Source organism: Sinocyclocheilus rhinocerous, unplaced genomic scaffold, assembly GCF_001515625.1.
Source record: "Sinocyclocheilus rhinocerous isolate Xijiao unplaced genomic scaffold, SAMN03320098_v1.1 scaffold822, whole genome shotgun sequence".
In the NCBI taxonomy this organism is placed as follows: domain Eukaryota; kingdom Metazoa; phylum Chordata; class Actinopteri; order Cypriniformes; family Cyprinidae; genus Sinocyclocheilus; species Sinocyclocheilus rhinocerous.
In genome coordinates, this window is record NW_015624556.1 from 19,601 (window position 1) to 45,713 (window position 26,113).

Below are 26,113 nucleotides of genomic sequence, written 5' to 3' on the forward strand. Positions count from 1 at the left end.
TTTGACGTTTTATGCTCATTAGGTTATGTTAGAGCTTCTTAGTGCAGGAAGATTAGTTTAGTGATTTTATGAACAGCACTATGTTAGCGCAACTAGGCAAATGAAGAGAATGCAAGCTCGCATATGATAAAAAGCTTCTTTCTCTATAAGGGAAAGCTGGTTTATGCAATGTTAAGAGTAAAGCTTACCCACATGAAAGAACTTTTTAACACATGAAACGGTCTAATATTTGCAGTGCAGAAAGAAAGATTTTAATATGTTTGAAGTTTTATTCTCATCAAGTTATGATAGAGCTTCTATGCACAAGAATCTTAGATTAGTGCTTCTATGGACAGTAACACTATGTTAGAGCAACTAAACAACTGAAGAGAATGAAAGCTCGCATATGCTAAAACGCTTCTTTCTCTGAAAGAGAATCCTGGTTCATGCAATGTTAAGAATAAAGCTTGGCCAAATCATATTTGCAAAGCAGAAAGACAATACTTAATGTGTTAAAAGATTTATTCTCAACAAGATATTTTACCCCTTCTATGTACAGGAAAATTAGTTTAGTGCTTCTATGCACAGTAATAGTGTGTTAATGCAACTAAACTAAAGAAAGAAAGAGAAATGCATATGCTATAACGCTTCGTTTTGTGTAAGAGAAACCTGGTTTATGCAATGTTAAGCGTAAAGCTTGCTCATAGTGAGAATGTCTCTTCCACATGAAATGAAATCTTGTTTGCAAGGCAAAAAGACAATTTCTCTGTAAGAGAAAGCTGATTCATGCAATGTTAAGAGCAAAGCTTACCCATATGCATATGAACATCTAAAGCTTGACCAAATGATAGATGTTTCTACCATATGAAATGAAATGTTATGCGTAATGTAGAAAGACAATTCTTTATGTGTTAGAACTTCTATGCACAGGAAGCTTAAATTAGTGCTTCTATGAACAGTAACACTATGTTAGTGCAACTAGGCAAATGAAAGAATGCATGCTCGCATAAGTTAGAGGTTCTATGGATTTTAGAGAAAAGCTTCTTTCTCTATAAGGAAAAGCTGGTTTATGCAATGTTAAGAGTAAAGCGTGACCACATGATAGATGTTTCTACCATATGAAATGAAATGTTATGCGTAATGTAGAAAGACAATTCATTACGTTTTAGACCTTTTATGCACAGGAAGCTTAATTTAGTGTTTATTCTCAACAAGTTATGTTACAGCTTCTATGCTCATGAAGTTTAGTTTAGTGCTTCTATCTTCTAACAATATGTTATGCAACTGTGCACAAGAAGAGATTGCAAGTTCAAATAATGCTGAAAAGCTTCTTTCTCTTCAAGGGAAAGCTGGTTTATGAAATGTTAAGATTAAAGCTTGACCACATGAAAATTGTTTCTAACATATGAAATGAAACGTTTTTTCCAATGCAGAAATACAATACTTAAAGTGTTAGAAGTTTTATTCTCAACAAGATATTTTACCCCTTCTATGCACGAAGTTTAGTTTAGTGCATCTAAGAACAGTAATAGTGTGTTAATTCAACGAAACTGAAGAAAATAATAGAATGCAAGCTCTCATATGCAGAAAAGCTTCGTTCTGTGTAAGAGAAGACTATTTTATGCAATGTTAAGAGTAAAGCTTACAAACATGAAATACGTTTCTAAACACATTAAATGAAATAATATTTGCAGTGCAGAAATACCGATTTTAATATGTTTGAAGTTTCATGCTAATTAAGTTAGAGCGTCTAAACTCAGGAAGCTTAGAGTAGTGCTTCTATGATTGTGTTAGCGCAACTAAGAAAATGAAAGCTCACATATGCTGAAAAGCTTCTTTCTCTGTAAGACAAAGCTGGTTCATACAATGGTGAGTAAAGCTTGCTCGTAGTAAGAATGTTTCTTCCATATGAAATGAAATCATATTTGCAATGCAGAAAGACAATTCTTCTTGTTGTTAGCGCTTATATGCACAAGAAGCTTAGAATAGTGCTTCTATGAACAGTAACACTATGTTAGTGCAACTAAACAATTAAAGAGAATGAAATCCAACTCATGCTGAAAACCTTCATTCTATTAAAGTTGGTTATCAAGCCCACATATACCGAAAAGCTTCTTTCTCTGTAACAGAAAGCTGGTTCATGCAATGTTAAGAGTAAAGCTTGCCCATATGAAAGATGTTACTAACACATGAAATGAAATAATATTTGCAGTGCAGAAAGACATATTTTAATGTGTTTGAAGTTTTACGCTCATTAGGTTATGTTAGAGCTTCTTAGTGCAGGAAGATTAGTTTAGTGATTTTATGAACAACACTATGTTAGCGCAACTAGGCAAATGAAGAGAATGAAATCCCACTCATGCTGATTATTTCTCCATGAAGGAGAAAGTTGGTGTATCAAGCCCACATATGCCGAAAGGCTTCTTTCTCTTTAAGAGAAAGTTGTTTCATGCAATGTTAAGAGTAAAGCTTGGCCAAATCATATTTGCAAAGCAGAAAGACAATACTTAATGTGTTAGATTTATTCTCAACAAGATATTTTACCCCTTCTATGCGCAGGAAAATTAAACATGAAAGAAGTTTCTTACACATGAAATGGAATAATATTTGCAGTGCAGAAAGATTTTAATTTGTTTGAAGTTTCATGCTAATTATGTTAGAGCGTCTAAGCTAAGGAAGCTTAGTTTAGTGCTTCTATGAACAGTAATATTGTGTTAGCGGCACTAATCAGATGAAGAGAATGAAAGCTCACATATGCTGAAAAGCTTCTTTCTCTGAAAGACAAAGCTGGTTCATACAATGTTAAGAGTTAAGCTTGCTCATAGTGAGAATGTTTCTTCCATATGAAATGAAATCTTGTTTGCAATGCAGAAAGACAATTTATTCTTTAAGAGAAAGTTGGTTCATGCAATGTTAAGAGTAAAGCTTACCCACATGAAAGATGTTACTAACACATGAAATGAAATAATATTTGCAGTGCAGAAAGACATATTTTAATGTGTTTGAAGTTTTACGCTCATTAGGTTATGTTAGAGCTTCTTAGTGCAGGAAGATTAGTTTAGTGATTTTATGAACAGCACTATGTTAGCGCAACTAGGCAAATGAAGAGAATGAAATCCCACTCATGCTGATTATTTCTCCATGAAGGAGAAAGTTGGTGTATCAAGCCCACATATGCCGAAAGGCTTCTTTCTCTTTAAGAGAAAGTTGTTTCATGCAATGTTAAGAGTAAAGCTTGGCCAAATCATATTTGCAAAGCAGAAAGACAATACTTAATGTGTTAGATTTATTCTCAACAAGATATTTTACCCCTTCTATGCGCAGGAAAATTAAACATGAAAGAAGTTTCTTACACATGAAATGGAATAATATTTGCAGTGCAGAAAGATTTTAATTTGTTTGAAGTTTCATGCTAATTATGTTAGAGCGTCTAAGCTAAGGAAGCTTAGTTTAGTGCTTCTATGAACAGTAATATTGTGTTAGCGGCACTAATCAGATGAAGAGAATGAAAGCTCACATATGCTGAAAAGCTTCTTTCTCTGAAAGACAAAGCTGGTTCATACAATGTTAAGAGTTAAGCTTGCTCATAGTGAGAATGTTTCTTCCATATGAAATGAAATCTTGTTTGCAATGCAGAAAGACATTTTCTCTTTAAGAGAAAGTTGGTTCATGCAATGTTAAGAGTAAAGCTTACCCACATGAAAGAAGTTTTTAACACATGAAAGGAAGGAAGCTTAATATAGCGCTTCAATGAAAAGTATTACTATGTTAGTGCGACTAAGCAAATGAAGAGAACCTAAAACCATACAATCTGCAAAACTTCTTTCAAATGATATAAAATCATATTTGCAATGCAGAAAGACAATATTTAATGTGTTAGAAATTTTTTTTCTCAACAAGTTAGTTTTCCCCTTCTATTCACAACAAAATTAGTTTAGCGCTTCTATGCACAGTAATAGTATGTTACTGCAACTAAACTAAAGAAAAGAAGAGAATGCAAGCTCACATATGCTGAAACGCTTCTTTCTCTGAAAGAGAAAGTTGGTTTATCAAGCCCACATATGCTGAAAATCTTCTTTCTCTGTAAGAGAAACCTGGTCCATGCAATGTTAAGAGTAAAGCTTGGCCATATGAAAGACGTTTCTTTTAAATGAAATAAAATCATATTTGCAAAGCAGAAAGACAATACTTGTGTTAGAAGTTTTATTCTCACAAGATATTTTACTCCTTTTATGCACAGGAAAACTAGTTTTGTGCTTCTATGCACAATTAATGCAACTTAATTAAAGAAAGAAGAGAATGCAAGCTCACATATGCTGAAACGCTTCGTTTTGTGTAAGAGAAAGGTGATTATGGAATGTGAAGGGTAAAGCTTACCCACATGAAAGATGTTTCTAACACATATATTGGCATATTATTAGCATACTATTATTCTTTAGTTTGGGTTAAACAAATACATTTTGTTTGGTTGGAACAGCAGCTACGCTAATTATGTCTCTATTTGTTTCTCTGTTTCTGCTGGGATTGACATTCCGTGGTAACTATGATTTACACGAGATGATGCCAACCCCTCAGAGGACCTCAGATGATGCCAACCCTGAAACAACATACAGAACTACCACATTTTGCTATAAATTTGATTGCATCATATAATAATTGCTGTTAATTTACCACTAAATATTGTAGAAACTTAATTTGCTGTAAAGTTGCTTTGCAATGATTTGTATCGTGAAAAGCGCTGTACAAATAAACTTGAATTGAATTGAATTAGCAGTGCAGAAAGAGAGATTTTAAAGTGTGAGAAGTTTTATTCTCAACAAGTTATGTTACAGCTTCTATGCTCATGAAGTTTAGTTTGGCGCTTCTATCTTCTAACAATATGTTATGCAACTAGGCACAAGAAGAGATTGCAAGCTCAAATAATGCTGAAAAGCTTCTTTCTCTTCAAGGGAAAGCTGGTTTATGAAATGTTAAGATTAAAGCTTACCCACATGAAAATTGTTTCTAACATATGAAATGAAACGTTTTTTTTCCAATGCAGAAATACAATACTTAAAGTGTTAGAAGTTTTGAAAAGAAGAGAATGAAAGATCACATATGCTGAAAAGCTTCTTTCTCTGTAAGACAAAGCTGGTTCATACAATGTTGAGTAAAGCTTGCTCGTAGTGAGAATGTTTCTTCCATATAAAATTAAATCTTGTTTGCAAGATTGCTGGTTAATGCAATGTTAAGAATAAAGCTTGCCCATATAAAAGATGTTTCTTTTTAATGAAATAAAATCATATTTGCAATGTAGAAAGACAATATTTAATGTGTTAGAAGTTTTATTCTCAACAAGATATTTTACTCCCATGCACAGGAAGATTATTTTAGTGATTCTATGAACAGCAATAGTGTGTTAATGCCACTAAACTAAAGAAAAGAAGAGAATACAAGCTCACATATGCTGAAAAGCTTCTTTCTCTGTAAGGCTGTATGGTTTATGCAATGTTAAGAGTAAAGCTTGCGCACATGAAAATTGTTCCTAACATGTGAAATGAAACGTTATTTGCAATGCAGAAAGACAATCAATAATGTGTTTGAAGTTTTATGCTCATCAAGTTATGTTAGAGCTTCTATGCACAGGAAGCTTAGTTTAGTGCATTTATGAAGAGTAACATTGTATTACCTCAACAAAGCAAATGGAATGCAAGAGAATGCAATCCGACATATGCTGAAAAGCTTCTTTCTGCCCACATGAAAGATGATTAACATATGAAATGAAATTTTATTTAGAATAAAAAAAGTTATGTTAGAGCTTCTATAAAGAAAGCTTAATTTAGTGATTCTATGAACAGTAACACTATGTTAGTGCAACTAAACAAATGAAGAGAATACAAGCCCACATAATCTGCAAAGCTTCTTTCTCAGTGACAGATAGTTGGTTTATGCAATGTTAAGAGTATATCTTGGCCCACATGAAAGATATTTCATACAAATGAAATCATATTTATATCATATAATATTTTTCATGAAATCTGGCTACATACGGAGCGGTTCGAACGTAAATTTATAATTAAAGGCATGGCTGGTTCAGTCGACAGAAATATGGGACATATAATAACTGCAGAAATGTTTGCGGGGCAAATCTAAGCACTCATGGTATGCATAGTGCGTACAGCCGTACACCTGCAGGCGCCACTGCTAATGAACATACTTCGAACAATTTGTGCATGATTTTGTTTGTTGCTTGTCTGAAATGAGTAACTTTTAATGTAAAAATGTTTACTAACACACTCTAAAATACTCTCAGTTTGTGCATGTTGTTGTGCGTCACAACAGAAGTAACATCTAAATGTGTTAACTCACTCACTGTATCCTTTGCCAATGTATAGCATGAGAGCTCTGTTTTAAGTGTATTGACAGACAAAGGCCTTTCTCAAGCATTTTTTTTCACTAATTTAATGCATTTTATCACACTCTATTGCTTTAAATGCTCTAATGTGCAAAAAACATAGGACACATTCAAAACATTTTCTTAACATGTCCACTAATAAAACTGAAAGCCAAGTGTTACCATAATACATAGCACAAGTTTTACAAAATGAAAAATATTCTTTATCACTGCATGTTGTTTAAACACACTGACATAGTTTTGATAACGCAAAGCAAAACACAGTCTCTGTGCAAATTCAATTGCTACGTTAACTGAACTTAACATGCAAATCCATTTTCTCATTCATTGAATCATTTAATTCAACAAATATCGAAAGCTCTGCGTTCACAAACAGCACATAAGTTATATTCACTAGCAAAACATTTTTGAATTAATTGCATGCCAACTGCCCAGTCTTAAACTGAGCCAATGAACCAATGAGCACATTAAAGAAAAAAAAAAGAAAAAAACAAAAAACACACACACACACACACACACACACACACACACACACAAACTCCTTTTCATTTCCCTAAAATAAAAACAACCAGTTTGAACTGGAACACTATCCCCCTCTACTCAGCACGTGTTCTGTCTAATATCTGCTTAGCACTGGGTTGTCAAATAACCAATTTTTAGAGTGTAATGGTGGCTCAGTGGTTAAACACTGTTGCCTCACATCAGTAAGGTCAATAAGCTAACTGAGACTTGTTATAGCACTTGTATATCATTGCTCTTTTGTTGATTTTGATTGCTTCCATTGTCCTCATTTGTAAGTCGATTTGGATAAAAGTTACCGACAAAGGCATGTCTGTCAAAGGCATGTAAATGACTAAATGTAATGTAATGTAAATGTTTTGAAGATGCCTTGACTTGAATGAGTTCATCTGAGTATCAATTTTTTTTCTGATGTGTGGAGTAGAGCTATAAATGACTGTGGATAACATAGCTCACATAAACTAGTTTCTGAAGAATAATGAGAAATGTTTGACCTCGTATAACATTTTATTTTGACTGCAGATTTGCAGGATGTAAAGCATGACAAATGTGAGATGTTGAAATATTGTCTGTGCAGACTGCAAATCAGCAATATTTAAAGCATTGGCCTCTATGCCGCACTACTAATGTTAATTGGTAAAAAAAACAATTATATAGGCAGTGTTTACACATTTAGGGGCTGTGAATGGTTTAATTATAACTGTCTAACATTAAACTGGTGTAGGAGAAAGTATTTTAACATAAAAAAGCTCACCTCAGCTTTGTATTTTTGTAGTTTGAAAATAGTTTAGAAAAACAGTTTTGTTTTTAGTTAAAGTGTGTTTTTAAAAAAGACCAAGCACGGGTCGACTAATCTTTGCAAGGCAATAAACTCATCAATGAGGAGCTAGACAGGCTTCTGTTGATAAGGTACTTGATAAGAGCTGTTCCCTAACATAGAGTAAAGACCAGGCAAGTCTTAAGGTATACTTTTACTGGTTACATTTGTTAACCACTCAGCAGTGCATTTACCTTAACTCTAACCCTGGGTAGCTCATTGCTCTAGCACCATAGTGTGATGCATTGTTAAAAAAAAAAAAAAAAATGTATATATATATATATATTGCCATGACTGTTTCCCGAAATCATAGTATTTACTGTATATCACAAACCAACACATCCGCACCCAGTAATTTTACAATCATTCTTAATAGTAAATTTGAAAAAATTTGTCAACTCAACACTTGAAGGGAAAAACTTGCAAAAAACGTTGCAAAATTCATGAAAACACATGCAAAATGTAGTTTATCATATTAAAAGAACACCATGTGAAGTTAGATAAAAGATTTTGTATAATAATTTATGTTGTGTATATTCCATTTTTTCCCCTTTTTTATTTCATTGAAAGCTAAAAAGAACATATCAGTCTTTATAGTTACATCAGCTTGTTACAATTTATTTTAAGCAGAAAATCAATAAAATAAAAGGAAAAGAAAGGGAAAAATGTGCATGCAGCTCCCACTGAGCAAACCAAAATTCAACAGCATGGAAATAAGTTATGTAACTTATCTTGATGTGCTTCTCTCTGATTAGGTTATCTCTTCATTTGCCTCACAAAAAATTATGAGAGCAACAGCTCTGAAATCGCTAAGATTAACTGTATTTTAGAATTAAACATGGCTGTTATTTTTGCTTCTAAACAGACCAGCATGTTGCCAATTTGACTGAATCAGACATGACTAATGAAACAAGCCATGTTAGCAAAAACATTCTGATTTTAAAGGTAGTATGAAACCATGATTGAACATTGAACCATGAAAAGTTTAGCATGATAAAATATAACAAAATTAAAATGTAAGACTCATGTTGATGACACATGTTGTTTCTTTCCTTTCCATAAGATCCAAGCCCTGTGCTGATGATACTGTAGATAATTTAGAGCAGATAATTCCGAACACAGTCCATTAGGGATCCTAAATAGTTTAAATGTTCTCTGAACTTTTGCACACTGACTTGGTTTTAAAGATAAGGGTTGTAAATTGGGAGAGGGCATGTTGCTTGAAAATAACTGTGATTAGGACATGACTCACATATGTCACTAGAGAAAATGGTATTTGGTAGTAACTACTGGGATTCTGCTGGGTAACTACTCCACTATTGTCGAGTGGAATCCCATCATTTGTGGCATTTGTATTGCATTTGCCTGTAACAGAATAATATTTTGTTGAAAGTTTATGTCCGACATATTTTAGTGTTTTAACTGTAAGCAATATTAAGAATATATAATGACAGTCAATGAAGTTAAAGGCCCTTCAACACCCTTTAGCCCTTTTATTACAATTTCACATTTGACAGTTTTTACTTAACATTACATTGAACATTGTGGTACTAGTTTGGTATTTCTCCCCAACAACAACCTTTAGCCTATGTAAGATTTCAAATGAAAGAAAAGAAAATCAATCGGGTTGTAAATTGGGAGAGGGCATGTTGCTTGAAAATAACTGTGATTAGGACATGACTCACATATGTCACTAGAGAAAATGGTATTTGGTAGTAACTACTGGGATTCTGCTGGGTAACTACTCCACTATTGTCGAGTGGAATCCCATCATTTGTGGCATTTGTATTGCATTTGCCTGTAACAGAATAATATTTTGTTGAAAGTTTATGTCCGACATATTTTAGTGTTTTAACTGTAAGCAATATTAAGAATATATAATGACAGTCAATGAAGTTAAAGGCCCTTCAACACCCTTTAGCCCTTTTATTACAATTTCACATTTGACAGTTTTTACTTAACATTACATTGAACATTGTGGTACTAGTTTGGTATTTCTCCCCAACAACAACCTTTAGCCTATGTAAGATTTCAAATGAAAGAAAAGAAAATCAATCAAGGTAGTCTAAAACCTGTGGTTACTGTTGGTTAATGCAATCAGTGCGTTCCATCAGTTCCATTGCTGACAGGCAAGTCTTGGGTGGTGTTTATGAAACAGCTTTTGCCTTTGGCCTGCCACACTGACTGATGGAACTTTGGACCTGTTGCAACCCTTGTTTAACCCCCTAAGTGAACTGAATAGATCAGAGTATAAAAGATGCGAGCCAGATGATCACTGCCAGTCTCCATTCGGAGGAAGACTCGCTGTAGTCTCAGGGCTTCTGAGCTTCTTCTGACCCAGTATGGGGAATATGAAGCTCTGCCTATTGCTGCTACTTGGCACTTATGCTATTGCCCGTGAGTATAATGTACCTTTGCATTCTGGTGTATTAATGTTACTTCATTAATGCATTTCATGCACTAAAAATATTTTATTTATTTAGCTTCATCCTAAGTATCCTATAGCCTATTTTTAGCATGTCATATTCTGTAAAGGCTAAGTTGTGTCAAAGGTTAAATTCATCTAAAATTAGATTTGTTTAAAATTTAATCTTTGATTTACCTTTCAATATGCATTTTTAGTTTTGTTTACATATTTTTCCTAATCATACTTGCATAATGACTTTCTCACTAGAGCAAGAAACTGAATCAAATTCTCATCCAGAATGTCACTGTAAGTATTTTTCTTATTTTTTTTCATTTCTTATCTTTTGATGAAATGTTATTTGGATTCGAGGTGTCTAGGATACATGTTAAAGCATCAATTTAATTTATCCTTATCTTTTACCTATTGGACTCACTGTACCTATTGGTGTTGTCACTTACTTTGGACCCTCAATAAATGGCATCATCATTCTAACGTGGCTATTTACTTTTTATCTACAACAGACAGTGCTTGAGTCAGGATGTCAGAGTCCAGATTTCTTATTGCTTATCTTGATTAGATAAAACAATATAATGTAATGAAATTTAAACAAAGTAATATTAATGTTATAATGTTATGTATAAACATACATAAATATGCAAAAACATGTTTTAATTATTTTATTTGTCTTGTTTTCCTGAAATAATATCTAAACTAATAATATGTAAACAAAATAAGGATATTTTGTTCAACTTACCTGAAAAATTTACCTTTAAGAAAATGAGTGGGAAAGTCTACCAGTGCCAATAGACAAAACGTGTATTCAGAATGTGTGTATATATATATATATTTTTTATTTTTATTTTTATTGGACAACACAAAATTCACTGAAAAATAAATGTACTAAGAAAATTTTTTTTTTTTTTTTGCAGTCTGTGATTATTCTTTCAAAAATTTTGAATTGACAGCGTTTATTTTATTTACAGTATCTAAAAGATTTAAGATCTACAAAAAATATACATATCAGTATGAAGCTGAGATCCGGAATATGGTTACTGGGACCTCCCCTCTCATGAATGGTCCCAAAATCTCCTGCAAGGTACACATTTGAAAAATCATGTAACAATTCAGTTTCTCAATATGCCTTTCCTGTTGTTTTGCTCAGTCATTAACTAAGTCATTAACACCCTTCTTTCCATAGGTCGAAATTGATGTGCCTGTGGCATGTAGCTTTGAGCTCCGTACCAGTGAGTGCTCCCTAACTGAGGTGGTCAGAACGGATGCAAATGGTGCGCCCATCTATGCACCTGCTGCGGAGGCCCAAGCCTTTCAAGCAGCCATAGAAAAGTATGTTTCCATTCCCTTTAGAGAAAATAGATCAAATAATAATGTTAAGTCTGCAAATATTCAAAATGAGCACAGCCAGTATTGCTAAAATATACCAACAGCCAATGCAAAATAAAAACTACCTCATAAACTATACATTGTAAGACTGGTTTCCAGTTTAAAATAAACTGATTTTAAAATTGATCAGAAACTTTTCAACAAATGATTCTACAGCTACTCCTCTTTTCACAGGAATGTACTGAAGTTTGTTGTGGAGGGTGAGACAGGTGTGACACTGTATCCTGAGGGAGATGAAACCAACATTCTGAACTTCAAGAGGGGTATCATCTCTGCTTTGATTGTTCCTGTCACGGAGAAAGAGGAGAGCAAAGACATGGTACATAAACATGTTTTCTTCTTCCTTAAAGCCTTAATCTGTAAAGTTATGAATTGCCTTTTATTGTATGTTGAACTTGTTAGATTAAATTAATTTAAGCAATGCTGTTATGGACACCCACTTATACAATTAAGCATATAAAATCTTAATCTTCTTATCTGGAATAATACATTCCAATGAAGGTGCAAGTTAATCTTGACCCAGGAAGTCAACTGATAGGAGACTATTTCATGATATTCATGATATTGCCTCTAAATCCTCATAAACCTCATGATAGATTTGAAACAATTATTTCAGTAATCTTTTTTTTACTGAAAAATATTTACTGAAAAATATTAAGGCCAGCTTTTGCATTTTTGCTTGATATTAATATTTTTTTTATTATTATTACAAAGCAATGAATATATCAATATCCAAAATATCCTTGCTCCAACAGAGCCCCCAATTATTACTACACCATTACTGTATATTACCTTAAGTTTGTCGGTATTTATTAGTAGTAATAAAATTATTGCAATTGATTGTATTTAAAAATATTATTTTTGGCCACACAACTTTAGCCACATATGGCTTGGTAAATTAATAAAACAAAATAAGTATTTAATCTAGGTTACTGTCCATGGAATCTGTGCCACTGATGTCAAGGTCAACAGCAAGGAAGATATTGCTACTGATGTCACCCTCACTAGGGACCTGTCACGGTGTGATACTTTCAAAGCCCAAAGAAGCCACACCAGCCCTCTTGCAATCATCACTGGTTTGGTGAGACGATCACTTTTTTAAAAATATATAATACCCTCTGATGGTTAAAGCTTGAAATAATTGCTTCTTAGATTATTTTTACTTTAAAATTAAATTAAATTCTGTTCCATTAATCATCATCCTCAGTGCAATTTGTTAATTACCCTATGTTTAATAAACAGGTAAATGATTAAGTAAACGCTAACCAATACTGACAAAAGCATGATATCATACAGACTGAGCCAACTACAGGTGAAAAAATAATTTTCAAGAAACAGATAATGTATTTATATAAAATATATATTTATTTGTCAACAGCAATACCCTCTGTCCAAGCTGATTGGCAGTACCCAGACCTGCAACAATAAGTTCGACAACGAGAAGAAGCACATGACCTCTGCCATGTGCACAGAGAAGCACATATTTCTTCCTTTCTCTTACCAGTGAGTGACACTGACATCATATCACTTGCTAAATTTCCTAATGATATGTGTGCATAAATGGAACATCATATTCTAATTCATTCATATGCATTTCATTTTCATTGCAGAAATACATATGGTATCTCTTCTCTTGTTAAACAAATCCTAACTCTTGAGGGAACCAGCAAGATTAATGACAGAGTTTTTGATTATCGTGAGTGTTCCCAGTTTTACTGTTATATCTCAGATAGATTTGAGAACTTTGGATTTGATTTGTCTGGATAAAGAACTGTTGGGAATATGCTGACTTCATATTTTTCTTGGTTGTGACTATGTAGCCGTTCACTCACATATCATCCCGCTCTCCAAAATACAGGTTCTACTCACCCCAAACACTTGGCTCTAGAGGCAATGGAGGATAAAGCCCCAGCCCAGACGTCTGAGGCTCTGCTGTTCATCTTCAGGGAGCTGAAATCCATGAACGAAAAACCATATCGGCAGCTAAGGGCCAGCACTTTCCAGAGTTTGGTGTCTGAACTCCGTGGACTCAAGCATGAGGTTCTGCAGCAGAACATCATTCAGATGGTGAAGGAGGACAAGTTTTTGACCTGGCAGGCCCTGATTCAGTGTGGCACCCCAGAGTGTGGCAGCGCCATGTTCAGTATTCTGAAGACCTTTGACGCTGATGCCATTGAGGTAGATGCTGCTATCTATGCTCTAGGAATGATGCTCAGACCTACTGGCCTCTTGGTGAAAGACATACTGGAGATTGCGCAGACCAAGAAGAGCAAGCCAATAATGTATGCTCTCAGCAATGTTGTAAGGAGGTACGCAAATTATTTTCTATTTCTAGACTGCTTAATTCCTTTCAATTCCCCTCTGAAAAGACCAGCATAGAATAGCTTGAATTTTCTAGCTCATCTAAGCTGGTTCATATTAATTAAGTGCTGCCAGCATCACCATGCTGTCAGATGCAAAACATGGTTGGTGAAGACTGTGATTTGTATGGTCTTTCTCCCCAATTATTACTACACCATTACTGTATATTACCTTAAGTTTGTCGGTATTTATTAGTAGTAATAAAATTATTGCAATTGATTGTATTTAAAAATATTATTTTTGGCCACACAACTTTAGCCACATATGGCTTGGTAAATTAATAAAACAAAATAAGAGTTGGAAAATAATAATTACTCAAAACAGTGAGTTATCAGTAGATTATTTTTTTCTGTATATATGTCAGTACATGTTGCCAGAATTTTTTTTCCACATTTTGTACCAGTCCACTGACTGAAAATAAGTAGGGATCCTTTACCCCACCCCACCTCAGACAAACAAAGAATTTCATTTAAAATTCTGAAAATGTAAAGATATTTGTAATTGAAAAACCTGCAATGAAAAACGCCTGCAGTTGGTTTACTTTCACCATGTCTACAGCGGACATGTGTGGTGCAATGCAACTAAAAGCAAATCTAAATCTTCTGCTGTATGCTCTCAGCAATGTTGTAAGGAGGTACGCAAATTATTTTCTATTTCTAGACTGCTTAATTCCTTTCAATTCCCCTCTGAAAAGACCAGCATAGAATAGCTTGAATTTTCTAGCTCATCTAAGCTGGTTCATATTAATTAAGTGCTGCCAGCATCACCATGCTGTCAGATGCAAAACATGGTTGGTGAAGACTGTGATTTGTATGGTCTTTCTAGTGAAGCTGGTCCATCAAAGTAATCGAGCTTTGTAAGATATCAGCACACTGAAATCCAAAGCACAACATATGCTGGTGATCAGCTATGCTAGCTTCCTTTAGCTAAAGTATTTGTCAGTATATTTCCACTGTAGCTGAGTGTTAATAATATATCTCTTCAGGCACTTCCAAGCTGAGGGTCAGCTCACCTCTGAGATTCTTGAGGTGTCTAACTTCATTACCTCCATTCTTGGTGCTGACTGTGCTGGCGAGAAAGATCTGACTTACTTGACCTTAAGGGTGTGTGTTTTAACATCTATATTTTTAGATATTTTCACACTGGGAAAACAACTTATTTTATAATAATCTGCCCTGGTTAGGTGATTGGAAACATGGGCGAGGCTATGGAAGCAGCTGATCCCAACATAAAGACCACTCTGCTTAAGTGTATGAGACAGCCTGCCACCACCCTGTCAGTCCAGATGTCTGCCATTCAGGCTTTCAGACGAATGTCTGTGACTCCTGATGTAAGTGTTGCAATTTTTGTTGAACAATTTGTATTGCTTCAGAATCAAATGTTTGTCTCATGTATGGAATTATCCTACTAAGAAAACCAATTTTACACTCCAATCTCTCTTTTTTTTTAAATGTTCAGGTCCGTTCCAACATTCAGAGAGTGGCCCTATATGCCAAAGGTGCTGTTCAAAAGAGACTTGCTGCATATCTTATCTTCATGAAAAAGCCAGAAGCAAGTGACCTGGAGGTTGTGAGGAAGATACTTACCCAGGACCAGAATGTGCAAGTCAAGTCTTTTGTGGCTTCTCATGTCTACAACATTATTCATTCCAGGGATCCTGAAATGAAAGAGTATGTTATTCAGTTTGTCAGTTTTCTCTAGTTTGCAAAACACATCAACTGCTGTCTACCATTTATTTTGCTCTTTATCTAATATAACACTATAAATACTATAACTTTTTTCTTCCAAGGTTGGGCAAAACAATAGTCAAGGTCATGCAGGATGATGAGGTGCTTACCCACTCAAACTACACTCAGCTCTCTCGTAATTATAAGATGGATGTATTTATGCCAGGCAAGGATGTCATGGGCTCCGATATGCAAGGAAGCATCATTTTTGATCCCAGCAGTCAGTTGCCCAGAGAGGTTATGCTTGAGACAACCCTGAAAGCCTTCGGTTACAACCTTGACTTCATTGAGGTAGGAATCTTAATGTGTTATGTGTTTAATTGGTTGTAAAACTCAATTGATATATGATTCAATTATTACTTATTGCTTGTACATACCCTTGATTTTTATGGACTTGTTGCATTTGATTTGACTACGACTTTTAGAATTTATTTATTTGTTTATTTATTTTGTGGTCACCAAGTTTGGCATGGAGGGCAAAGGATTTGAGCCAACTGTTGAGACTCTCTTTGGAAGCAATGGCTTCTTCCCTGATTCTATTTCCAAGGCAATGTACTGGGTTGGGGACAAAATACCAAACAAAATCAACGAAGTTCTGCAAGAATGGGTTGAACCCCTGAGAACAGAAAAAACTAAAAGACAGGTACTGATATCCATTGCTTATTCCAAACATCGCAATGTGATTATTGAAAGGATTTAATTTTTCATGCATGTATCCAAGGCTAGATCAGAATCTTCTCTTTGACAGGTCCCTGAGAATATTATTAGGGAAATGGTGCGGAACTTCAACAAGCTTGCAAAGGATCTATACAACCAGGACTCCCCAGAGGCTATTGCTTACTTAAGGATCATGGGGAATGAGTTGGGATACATCAAGAGCACCAATGACCTGTCAGCTATTGTTGACAGGATGGCCACATATATTCAGGCCTTCAAGTACTTACCTGCTTGGGTATGTATACACAATATGCTGCATTTTACATAAAACATATCTATATTAGCTCTATCATAAATCAGACAACACTTGGTTAATTTATACAGTATTTTTTGCTATCTGTTTTTGCTAGCTCAAGATTTTCTATCTGACAGGGAAAGTTGTTTTTGAGGCACTATAAATGCAAAATTCTAAATATTCCTGTTTCAATAGATTACAAAGGCCTTGATGTCTGGAGATCAGAGCATCTTTGCTCACTACATCTTTATGGATAATGAGTTCTCCCTTCCAACTGCCTCTGGACTTCCCCTTAAGTTTGCTTTGTCTGGGACCTTTGCACCTGGTGTTGAGGGTGGTCTGCGTATGGAACCTGGCAGGGTATTAAATATTGCCCTTGATTGTGTTTTGTTCAGTATCCAGATTATGTACAAAAAAGTATAACAAATTATTTTCCATTTCATCTTTTTATTGTCATGTTTATTACTAATGTATCCCTATTTCTTTTCACAGGGTGAACTGTCTTTTTCACCCTCCATGGCAGTAGAATTTGTTACCCGTATGGGAGTCCACATCCCCAAATTTGTTGTCTCTGCTGTGGAAATGCACACTAATATGTTCCATGAGAGCTCTTTCAATGCCAAGATCACTACGGGCGATGGCCAAATAAAGATGTCAATCCTGCCACCCAAGAACACTATTGAACTCTTCAGAGTCAGGTAGCTTTTGTGCTATATGTTACATGGTTTATTTTAAATGTATGCTCTTTATACTATTAAAGAAAATGTACAGAAAGAAATTGCATCAGCTTTCTACAAATTTGGTCCAATCAGCCGTTTAATAGAAACATAATGGGAATCCTTTCGTCATTTTTCACAAACAGCAACAAGTTAGTAATGGTGTCCAAAACTCCGGTCACACTTGTTCCTGAGACGGGCGACAGAACTGCCATAATGAACTGCAGCCCCCTTATTTCCGGACTCAATTACTGCACCACCATACTCAACTCTAAAGCTGAGAGAAATCCTCCATACTTTCCTCTCAATGGAGAGTCCAGGTAAGAATCAAACTTTAAAAAACACACGAAAACTTTAAAAAACACACTAAATATTTTTTTTTCTATGTGTTGTACTTAAATTATTATGTGACCACAGTTTTGTTTTGGGTATCCAACCCACCGGTGACATCACTGAGTACACTGCAGCCTTTGCCTATGAACTCTTGAACGAGGGCAAGGAAGGCCGCCATAAGGTTGATTTTCTGAAAATGATTTTGAAAGCAGAAGGCATGTATACTTAACAACAGCGAATTTGAAATTTTGACCACTCTGTTATAATATAACCACATTCCTATAGTGTTTGATGCTGTGGGTTTTAGGGATCACTTTTTCCCTATTTTCTTACCTTAAGGTACTAAGGCCACAGAGGCAACTGCCACTATTAAATACAACAGGAACAAGAATATTCTAATGACCAGCATTGAAATTCCTGACTATGATATTGAGGCCGGAATCAAAGTTGGTGTCACTGACAGCCTTGCTAAAGGAAAGAAGATCACCATTGATATCTCCAACAAAAATATTAACCAGTTTTCTCTCATTGGTCGTGCAAAGTATGTAGAGATGTAAATTACCTTTTGAAACACTTGCCAATGGGCAAGTTCCTTCATCTAAAAGACATGTTTCTGCTTATAACAGGCTTGAGGCCATGAAAGATGGCTTGCTGGAAACTCAGTTGATTATGCCCTCACTTAACACTGAGGCCACTCTTACTGCTACGATGAACTGTGATGAATATTTGACTCTGGAACTCAAGAGTAACATCAAGCTCCCAGAGACCAACTCTGTGCAGAAGATTACCTTACAATATTGTATTGGATACTTTTCCTGTTACTGTTTTCACACTTTTTATTTTAAAATCTTTATTTATTTAAGTCAGTCTTAAATAACTAAATAATTATTTTGGGTATTATGTCAAAAATAACAAGTGATAATTTGCTTTTAAAATAGCTAAAGATGAGATGAAGATTGAGATGAAGTCTGACATAGACTCAGAGATCCAGAAGCTGATGCCTAACGCAGCACCTCTTCAGAGTCACCTATATCAGGTCTTTGATAACATCATGGACAATAAAGTTGTAAAGACTGACATGAAACTCCATCACATTTACGCAAAACTCTGGGAGGTATGACTGTATAAAATTTACAACAGTTTTTATTATAGACATGAAAAATATTTGGACCATAACCAATATGTTTATTGATATGATAGGCTTACCTCATTTGGATGGACAAGATTGCTTCTGATGTGCCCTACCTTCAGACACTAAGAGAGAGCATTCCAGAACTGGTTATTCCATCTTTGCCTGAGAGGGTGTTCATGAACATGTAAGATTAATGCTAATGTTTTAAATCCAACTACAAATGTGCTTATCCATTCAACTTCAAATAAATTTTATTCTGTTTGCAGAGAGAGCATTTTCAAATACAAGTTCAACAAAGATCATGTCACCTTCACCGTTCCTTTGCCTCTTGGTGGAAAAACATCTGAGGACCTGAGAATCCCTCCCACCATGGCCACCCCAGAACTAGTCATGCCACAAATTAGTGTAATGCTACCCTCTAAAAGGTTCAATCTACCAACCTTTTCCATTCCTTCTAGCTATGACCTCTCAATGCCTCTTCTAGGAATGGTAGAGGTATCAGCAAAAGTGAACACTAACTTTTATGATATAGAGGCAGTTTTTTCTGGTGGCAACAACACTGTCAATGAGCCCAGCTACATTACAAGCTACAAAGTTGTTGCAAACAGTCCTGTGGAACTTCTTGCTTTTACTGTGGAAGGTAAACATATGCATACATGCAGTATACATGATACATTATTTTAGTTTTATTAATTGATATGGGTCTTTGGGTGGGATTTTTTTTGTAATTTCTAGAATTAATGACCATATTTGTTACATGCAGGATCTGCAGAAATTGCTGACATTACAGAGGACATTGCGAAGTTCGACATCATTTCTTCCCTGAAACATAAGCTCATAGATGCACGCTTCAGTCTAATGGAAACAGCCAAATTCACAGATGAAGTGAAAGCAACAGGAAATTACAAGATTGAGGCCTTCAGCCCTCTGGGTATGCAGATGTCACTGGTATACACAACCCAGGCATCAGTTTCTTCTGAAATCAGAGGGGATGGCAGTTTAGATGGATCACTAAAAGTAGGATCAATATCTGCTAGAACTACTGCCACACAAGCCTTTTTACTTCAACCCAAATCTAGAGAGGCAAGAGCTGAATCCACTTTCAGTTTAAACTGCCCAAATTTCCAAATACTAAACAAGATGAAAGCCACAGCAGCCAGTGGAGAACTTTCATTTGAGTTGAACACTGACATAGAGAATGACCCAGTCCACCACACCACCAAGTTCAACATTGAACTCAAGGAAGCTAAGTTTACCATTAAGTCTGATTCTGTCACCAGAGCTTATGAGACCAAGCTTCAAAACCAGGTAGATTTCTCTGCAACTATGAAAGAGGTCACTATCAGGATTGAGTCCCAGGCTGATGACAACACAAACCGAGCTTTCTCCCAGCTTACTGGGTCCCTAAGCACCCAGGGACTGGAGCTCAATAGTGATGCTACGATCAACTTCGCTGCCAACCATGCCTCTAGCAAAGGCACGCTGTCATTCACCAAAGATGGCCTGACCACTAGCTGTACCACCAGTGCTCAGATCAAATCTGTGACCTTTGAAAACATTTTCCATGGTGTAATTACAACTACAGGTGCTACAGTGGCTGTCTCCAGCAAGGGAACAGTCAATGAGAACAGCGCTGAACTCAAAGTTGAAGGAAGACTTGCAAGTTCAGAAGTATATCTAAACAGCATGTACAAGGGTGACATTTTCAATGCCAACACCAGAAACATGATCACTCTCAAGCTGAATGAAGATGGCCTAAACCTCTCCAACAACTTGATTGCATCACTTCAAGAGATTAAAATAGAAAACACAGACTCACTGATAGTTACCCTCAAATCTTTGGCCATGCATTCTAAATCCAACAGCTTCCTGAATGAGAACAACTTCTACAAGCACAACGTTGCAGTGGACATACATGAATTTACAGCATCTTTCCAGGCTGAAAATGGTCTTAAAGTAATTGGTATCCTCTTTAGCAACGAGGTCCAGATGAAGGCAGAGCCCTACAAGATGGAAGTTACTGGAACTCTGAAGGGGATATTTGGTGAAAAGGGACTTAGACATACATATGAGATCACGTATGTTGACCAGACAGCCACTGCAAAGTGCAGCACCAATGGAAAACTCTTGGGCAGTCAAATGACTCAAAGCTCCGAGTTTGAGATCATTGGGTTTTCTACAAAGTTCAGCAATGAGGTGCATTTCAACTCTCCCTCTCTCCAACTGGAAAGCAACATCCTAACTAAAACAGAACCTTTCAGTGTGAATGTTGAGAGCTCCTTCAACTCTGATGGAGCACTTAACCTGTATGGAAAACACAGTGGCCAGGTGAAAAGCATGCTGCTTCTTCAAGCTGAACCTAAGTCTTACTCATACAAGCATGAATGGAAGGCCTCAACTTCCCACCAGCTGAACAATGGAAACTCCATTAAAACTAATTTCCAGCATAAAATAACCAGCGCTATCACCCCTCAGCAGCAAAAGTTTAACTTCAATATGGAGTCTATGCTGAATGACCATGCCTTTGACCACTCCCTGGAAATCTTCAACACTCCAAATAACATGGGTATTGCACTGAAAGGCACCGTGTCCACCAACCTCTTGAACAAAGCCAATGACAATCAAGAATTTGGCATCACAAGTGCTCTGAAATATGAGAAGAACAGTGAAAGCCATTTTATTTACCTACCTTTCATTGATAAGCTGCCTTTAGACATAGAAGAGGTCAAAATTGCAATGCTCACCATGAAAGATCGCAGCATTGACCTGCTTGATGTCATTGATACTAAATATGACATTACAGCCACTTTTAAAAGCAAAGGAAATGAACTTTCACAGGTAATTGTAAATTTTGATGTGGACATGTTCTTGGATGATGTGAGACTTTTTGCCTCTGATATGAAAGCTGTAGTAATGGAAATGGGCAAAAACCTGCAACCCATCAGGGACTTGATTGACAGTTTGGGCCAAAAAACTGGCATTATCACCAAGATAAATGAAATTCTCAACAAAATTGATGAGGTTTTGGCAGAATATGAGATTGAGGCAATGGTTGAGAAAATCATCGATGATGCTGTGGATTTAATGAAACAATATGAACTAAGGGAAACTATGCAATCAGCTGCAAGTTACCTAAACTCTTTTGACATGAAACCAGTATTTGATAGAATCTTTGAACAAATGAATGAGCTGACAAAACTACTAAATAGCAAAGTCAATGAAATGATGGCTTATGATTTTGACACCTTGGCTGATGAAGTAAAGCAGATGGTCACTGACCTCATTAGGGTCCCCTGCTTTGGAATTCTGCATGGTGAGATTGAAATCAAATCCTCGGAGCACACTCTGAAGACCAGTGCTGAACTTAGTAACTCAACAGACAAATTCACTGCTAACCTGAATTCTCAGTTCCAGACACCTATTGATCTCTTGGCGTACACCTTTGATGCCACTGCTCACCTTAGCATCACCAGAATGAAAGAGCTGTCTTTGACTGAGACAGTAAAAGCAAATCACATGGCTTTCTCTCTTGATCATGAGGGATTCATGTCCATCAGTGGCCCTATTGCCCAGGTATCTTCCAAGACCACAGCTAAGGCAACGACAGAACCATACAGGGCTGACTTAGTGAACACTGCATTTCTGAGCACAGAAAATGGCTTCTCAGGTACTTTGGAGACCTCTTACATCCACAGTGTGAACATGCCAGTGGCCAACATCTTCAGTGAAGCAACAATGACCCAAAAAGCTGCTGCTCAGCTGGAATCTGGCATAATCACCCTCACCCTTGGAAATAATGGCAAAGGAAAATTGTCTGTCTTTGATTATTCTGATGAAGGAACCCATAAGAGTAACTTGGAGATTCTGATAAACGTGGAGTCCATAAAACTGACTTTTGATGGTGACACTGACAGCAGTCTTCTCAAGATAAAGCAAAAAGTTGATGTTGAGACTAAAGGTTTGACTCAGATCAAGTTTAATGTGCATGCAGAGACAGAAACTCCTTTTATCAAGAGAAGCATTACAGCAGTGAAAGGGCAGATTCGTTTGATGGAACCCATGGTTGAGCTGAGTGGGTCTCATGATGCTGAACTGATTGGCAAAGTTGAAGGCACCATTACCAACTCCGTTAACTTCAAGGCTGTGCCTTTTGAAATGATCTTTGACACCAAGAACAAGAAAAACACTAAAGTAATGCTTCCATTTAGGTTGTCCAGTAAAGTTGATTTGCAGAACGATATGGCTTTAACTCTGAATCCCTCTGTGCAGCAGGCCAGCTGGACCAGTCTTGCTAGGTTAAATCAATATAAGTATTCTCATTTCATTAATATGGCTAATTGTGAGAAGGAAATTCAGTTCTCTGCATCAGTCAATGGTGAGGCTGACTTTAATGTGCTGACCTTGCCGATTAACATTCCTAAATTGACTGTCCCATTCATTAACAATGGAACACTGTGTGTAGAGAAATTTTCTTTATGGGAGGACACAGGCATTAAAAAAATCTTGATCACACCTCAGCAGACCTTTGATATGGATGCAAAGTTTAAGTATGTGAAGAACCCTGAGATGTTCAACATGCAACCAGTCCTCAATTCTATTATTAGGAAAATTAAAATACCCATTTTCGCAACTGCCAAAACCACGTCTGATACATATGATTGTCCTTATTTTGCCAAGATCACTCTACCCAATATTAAGGAATCAATTATGATCCCTGTCATGGGAGACCTGACCTATGACTTCTCTGTGAAAACAGCTATGATCATTATTAATACTAAGGCTGAGATCCTTCATCAGGATGAAATTGCTGCCCAGTTTGAAACTCAGGTTAGCTCTGAGTTTGGTGTACTCAATGGCAAAACCAGTGGCTCTGCCACCTTCAACATGAATTCAGGGATGAAATTGTTTACCAATCTAATTGTGGAGCATAAATATTTTGAGAACAACTATAATGGAGTTCTTGAGACCAACACAGAAGTCTCAAAGGCTGTTATTTCAAATATTGCCAAAGTAAATCTTCCAGATGTGAAATTTATGCTTTACCACAATTTAACTGGAAATACAGAAGAAGGTCTTACTGTTTCTGTATCATCCCCATCTGCTGGATTCCTTGGTCTTCAGCTGCAGAGCAAGAGCTTATCCCACCACACAGGAAGACTTTTTGGTGCAAACCCAGTAAGAATTTAAAAAAATATTTTTTTTTATTTATTACACATTTAGTCTATCTTACATATCAATTAATATATTAATACTTTGAACGTTCAGTATACAAGTAGACATGACAGTGACATTATCTATTTTTTATTACAGTCTGAGGATTACATGGACATTCTAAAGTTTGACATTGCAATAAATGACCCAAACAGACTGAGTTTCCAGACACAGTGGAACAAGGAGCTCCCTGGTCAAATTCTTTTGTGGCTGAAGAAGAAAGTTGCTTCATTAAAGGATTTGAAAGACACAGTAACATATTTCATCAGTGCACTTTACAATGACATCAGCAATAAGTACGAGAAGCTAGAAAGTACCATTGATCACTGTCTGAAGGAACTGCCTGAAATCCTGAAATTAAGTGTGAAGAAAGCAGAGGAGCTCATTAGCTCTATCAAATTTCAAGATCTGGGCAAGTTCTCATCCTGGATCAGTAAAGTTTTCTCTAATGCTGTCGACTCCAACATCCTGAATGAAATAGCTGAGCAGGCTGAGAAGACCAGGAGAATTATTGAAGGCTATTATAAAACTGTCAAAGCCAAGGCCCAGGACATTTTTGCTGGGATGACCCTTGAGCAACTGATTGAAGACACCCAGGCTTGGATTGAATCTACTATGACCCATCTGGAAGTTCTTATGAACCAAATTATTGAGACCCTCAAGGATGCCAAGAATATTCAGTCCTATGTGAGACTGAACGACACAGAATTGAATATTGACATTCCTATTCCATTCATACGGAATTTCTTCAGTAGAATGATTTCACATCCTTGTACCAAGACACTAAGTAGCTAAACTTTGCCAAGAGAAATGATCAAGATTATTATTGTTATGCCCACAAAATATTTGCCCAAGCTGCTGTGGTTCCTTCTTTTTGTTTTGTAAGTAACTAATTTAGAATAGTGTTCTTTAAAGAAAATAGCTGAATGTTACGATCTATCTTATTATTGTATTTAATAAGCAATGACAGTAAAGTACCAATAAAAAACATTTTTACTGCATAAGGTGCTATTTGTTGTATATAACCAGCTATATATCTCTGCTTGTACTTTAGACACTTGCATTATATATATATATATATATATATATTACATAGTCATTTTATATGTCTCATAGGGAGGCCATATAAACTCAATCTGATAAAGAAATCATAGAAATAATACCAATAAAATATGAATGAATTGTTCAATTTAAGAAATCAAGTAAAAACAGATGTTTACAGTTAATGCTTTGATTTAGGAATTAAAATAATGAAAACTTTAAACATTGCAGATACAAACATAAACTTACAGAACAGAAAATTAACAACACAAATACAATTTTGTCTCTCAGTATCTTTATACCCTTACTCTTCTCTTAAAGATGTAAGATAGGGAAAAAAAACAGCATGAAATGTAATTTAACAGTAATAAACTGTAATTATTTTACAGCCACAAACTGTAAAAAAACAGTTATTTACTGGCAGCACGGTTGCCTGTAAATAACGTACTCGGTTACTAACGTAACCTCGGTTTCCTGAGATACGGGAACGAGTACTGCGTCTGCTAGATGCATATGGGAAAAAAAGCCTTTTTCTCCTGAACTGAAGCCTTTTCATTCACGCAGTGAAACTGCACGGCCATTGGTTCGTGCAGTGCTTAAAAAACGAACCAATGGCTAGGCAGCGGAGCTGCATGAGCCTATGGCGACGAAGCCCGCCAAAGCCAGCCAAAGCCCGCCAGAATTGGCGGGGCATCTGGTTATATAAGCGGGCGCTCGCCACAGGATTCTCAGGTTACTTCGACTGACGCGACGACTAAGTCGTGCAGCTACATAGCACGGCTAGCAACACAGTACTCCTTCCCGTATCTCAGGGAACCGAGGTTACGTTAGTAACCGAGTACGTTCCCTTTCGATACTACACTCGTACTGCGTCTGCTAGACGCATATGGAAACACAGTACAATTGCGCCGTGCTAATGTAGTGGAACGACTAAAGGTATAAAACTTCCATAAGCAACCAATGCTCATAGAGAAGTTAACAATAACCCAAGGCTAAGACGGGCTGAGCTTCCTAGGTCACACCAGGCCTGGTTAATTGTTCCAGAGTACTCCCGTAACTTCGACACCCAGGGGTCGAGAGCTACCAGGCCTGCAAGGCCGGGACTTCCAGGTTATAAAACCTT

The 26,113-nt window shown here is 36.2% G+C and overlaps 1 protein-coding gene across 1 annotated transcript; it reads left to right on the top strand.

Annotated features, from left to right (window-relative positions):
• Positions 1 to 10,026: 10,026 nt before the first annotated feature.
• Positions 10,027 to 24,938, top strand: LOC107742831 (apolipoprotein B-100-like). Its single transcript, XM_016555890.1, has 26 exons — positions 10,027 to 10,106; positions 10,384 to 10,422; positions 11,100 to 11,212; positions 11,315 to 11,460; positions 11,692 to 11,836; positions 12,446 to 12,598; positions 12,896 to 13,020; positions 13,128 to 13,213; positions 13,376 to 13,826; positions 14,864 to 14,981; positions 15,062 to 15,208; positions 15,337 to 15,548; positions 15,668 to 15,896; positions 16,069 to 16,248; positions 16,354 to 16,557; positions 16,753 to 16,917; positions 17,050 to 17,255; positions 17,420 to 17,593; positions 17,691 to 17,821; positions 17,946 to 18,147; positions 18,233 to 18,405; positions 18,545 to 18,720; positions 18,807 to 18,922; positions 19,005 to 19,378; positions 19,502 to 23,913; positions 24,049 to 24,938. The coding sequence occupies exons 1-26, from the start codon at positions 10,052 to 10,054 to the stop codon at positions 24,742 to 24,744; spliced, it is 9,228 nt and encodes a 3,075-aa protein (XP_016411376.1). The 5' UTR covers positions 10,027 to 10,051; the 3' UTR covers positions 24,745 to 24,938.
• The last annotated feature ends 1,175 nt before the right edge of the window (positions 24,939 to 26,113 follow it).

Excerpts from the sequence above, each read along its gene's own strand:
- LOC107742831 (XM_016555890.1), top strand. The coding sequence starts at position 10,052 with ATGGGGAATATGAAGCTCTGCCTATTGCTGCTACTTGGCACTTATGCT. Across the intron at positions 16,558-16,752 it reads TCAAGTACTTACCTGCTTGG|ATTACAAAGGCCTTGATGTC; the intron begins GTATGTATACAC and ends CTGTTTCAATAG. Across the intron at positions 23,914-24,048 it reads GACTTTTTGGTGCAAACCCA|TCTGAGGATTACATGGACAT; the intron begins GTAAGAATTTAA and ends TTTTTATTACAG.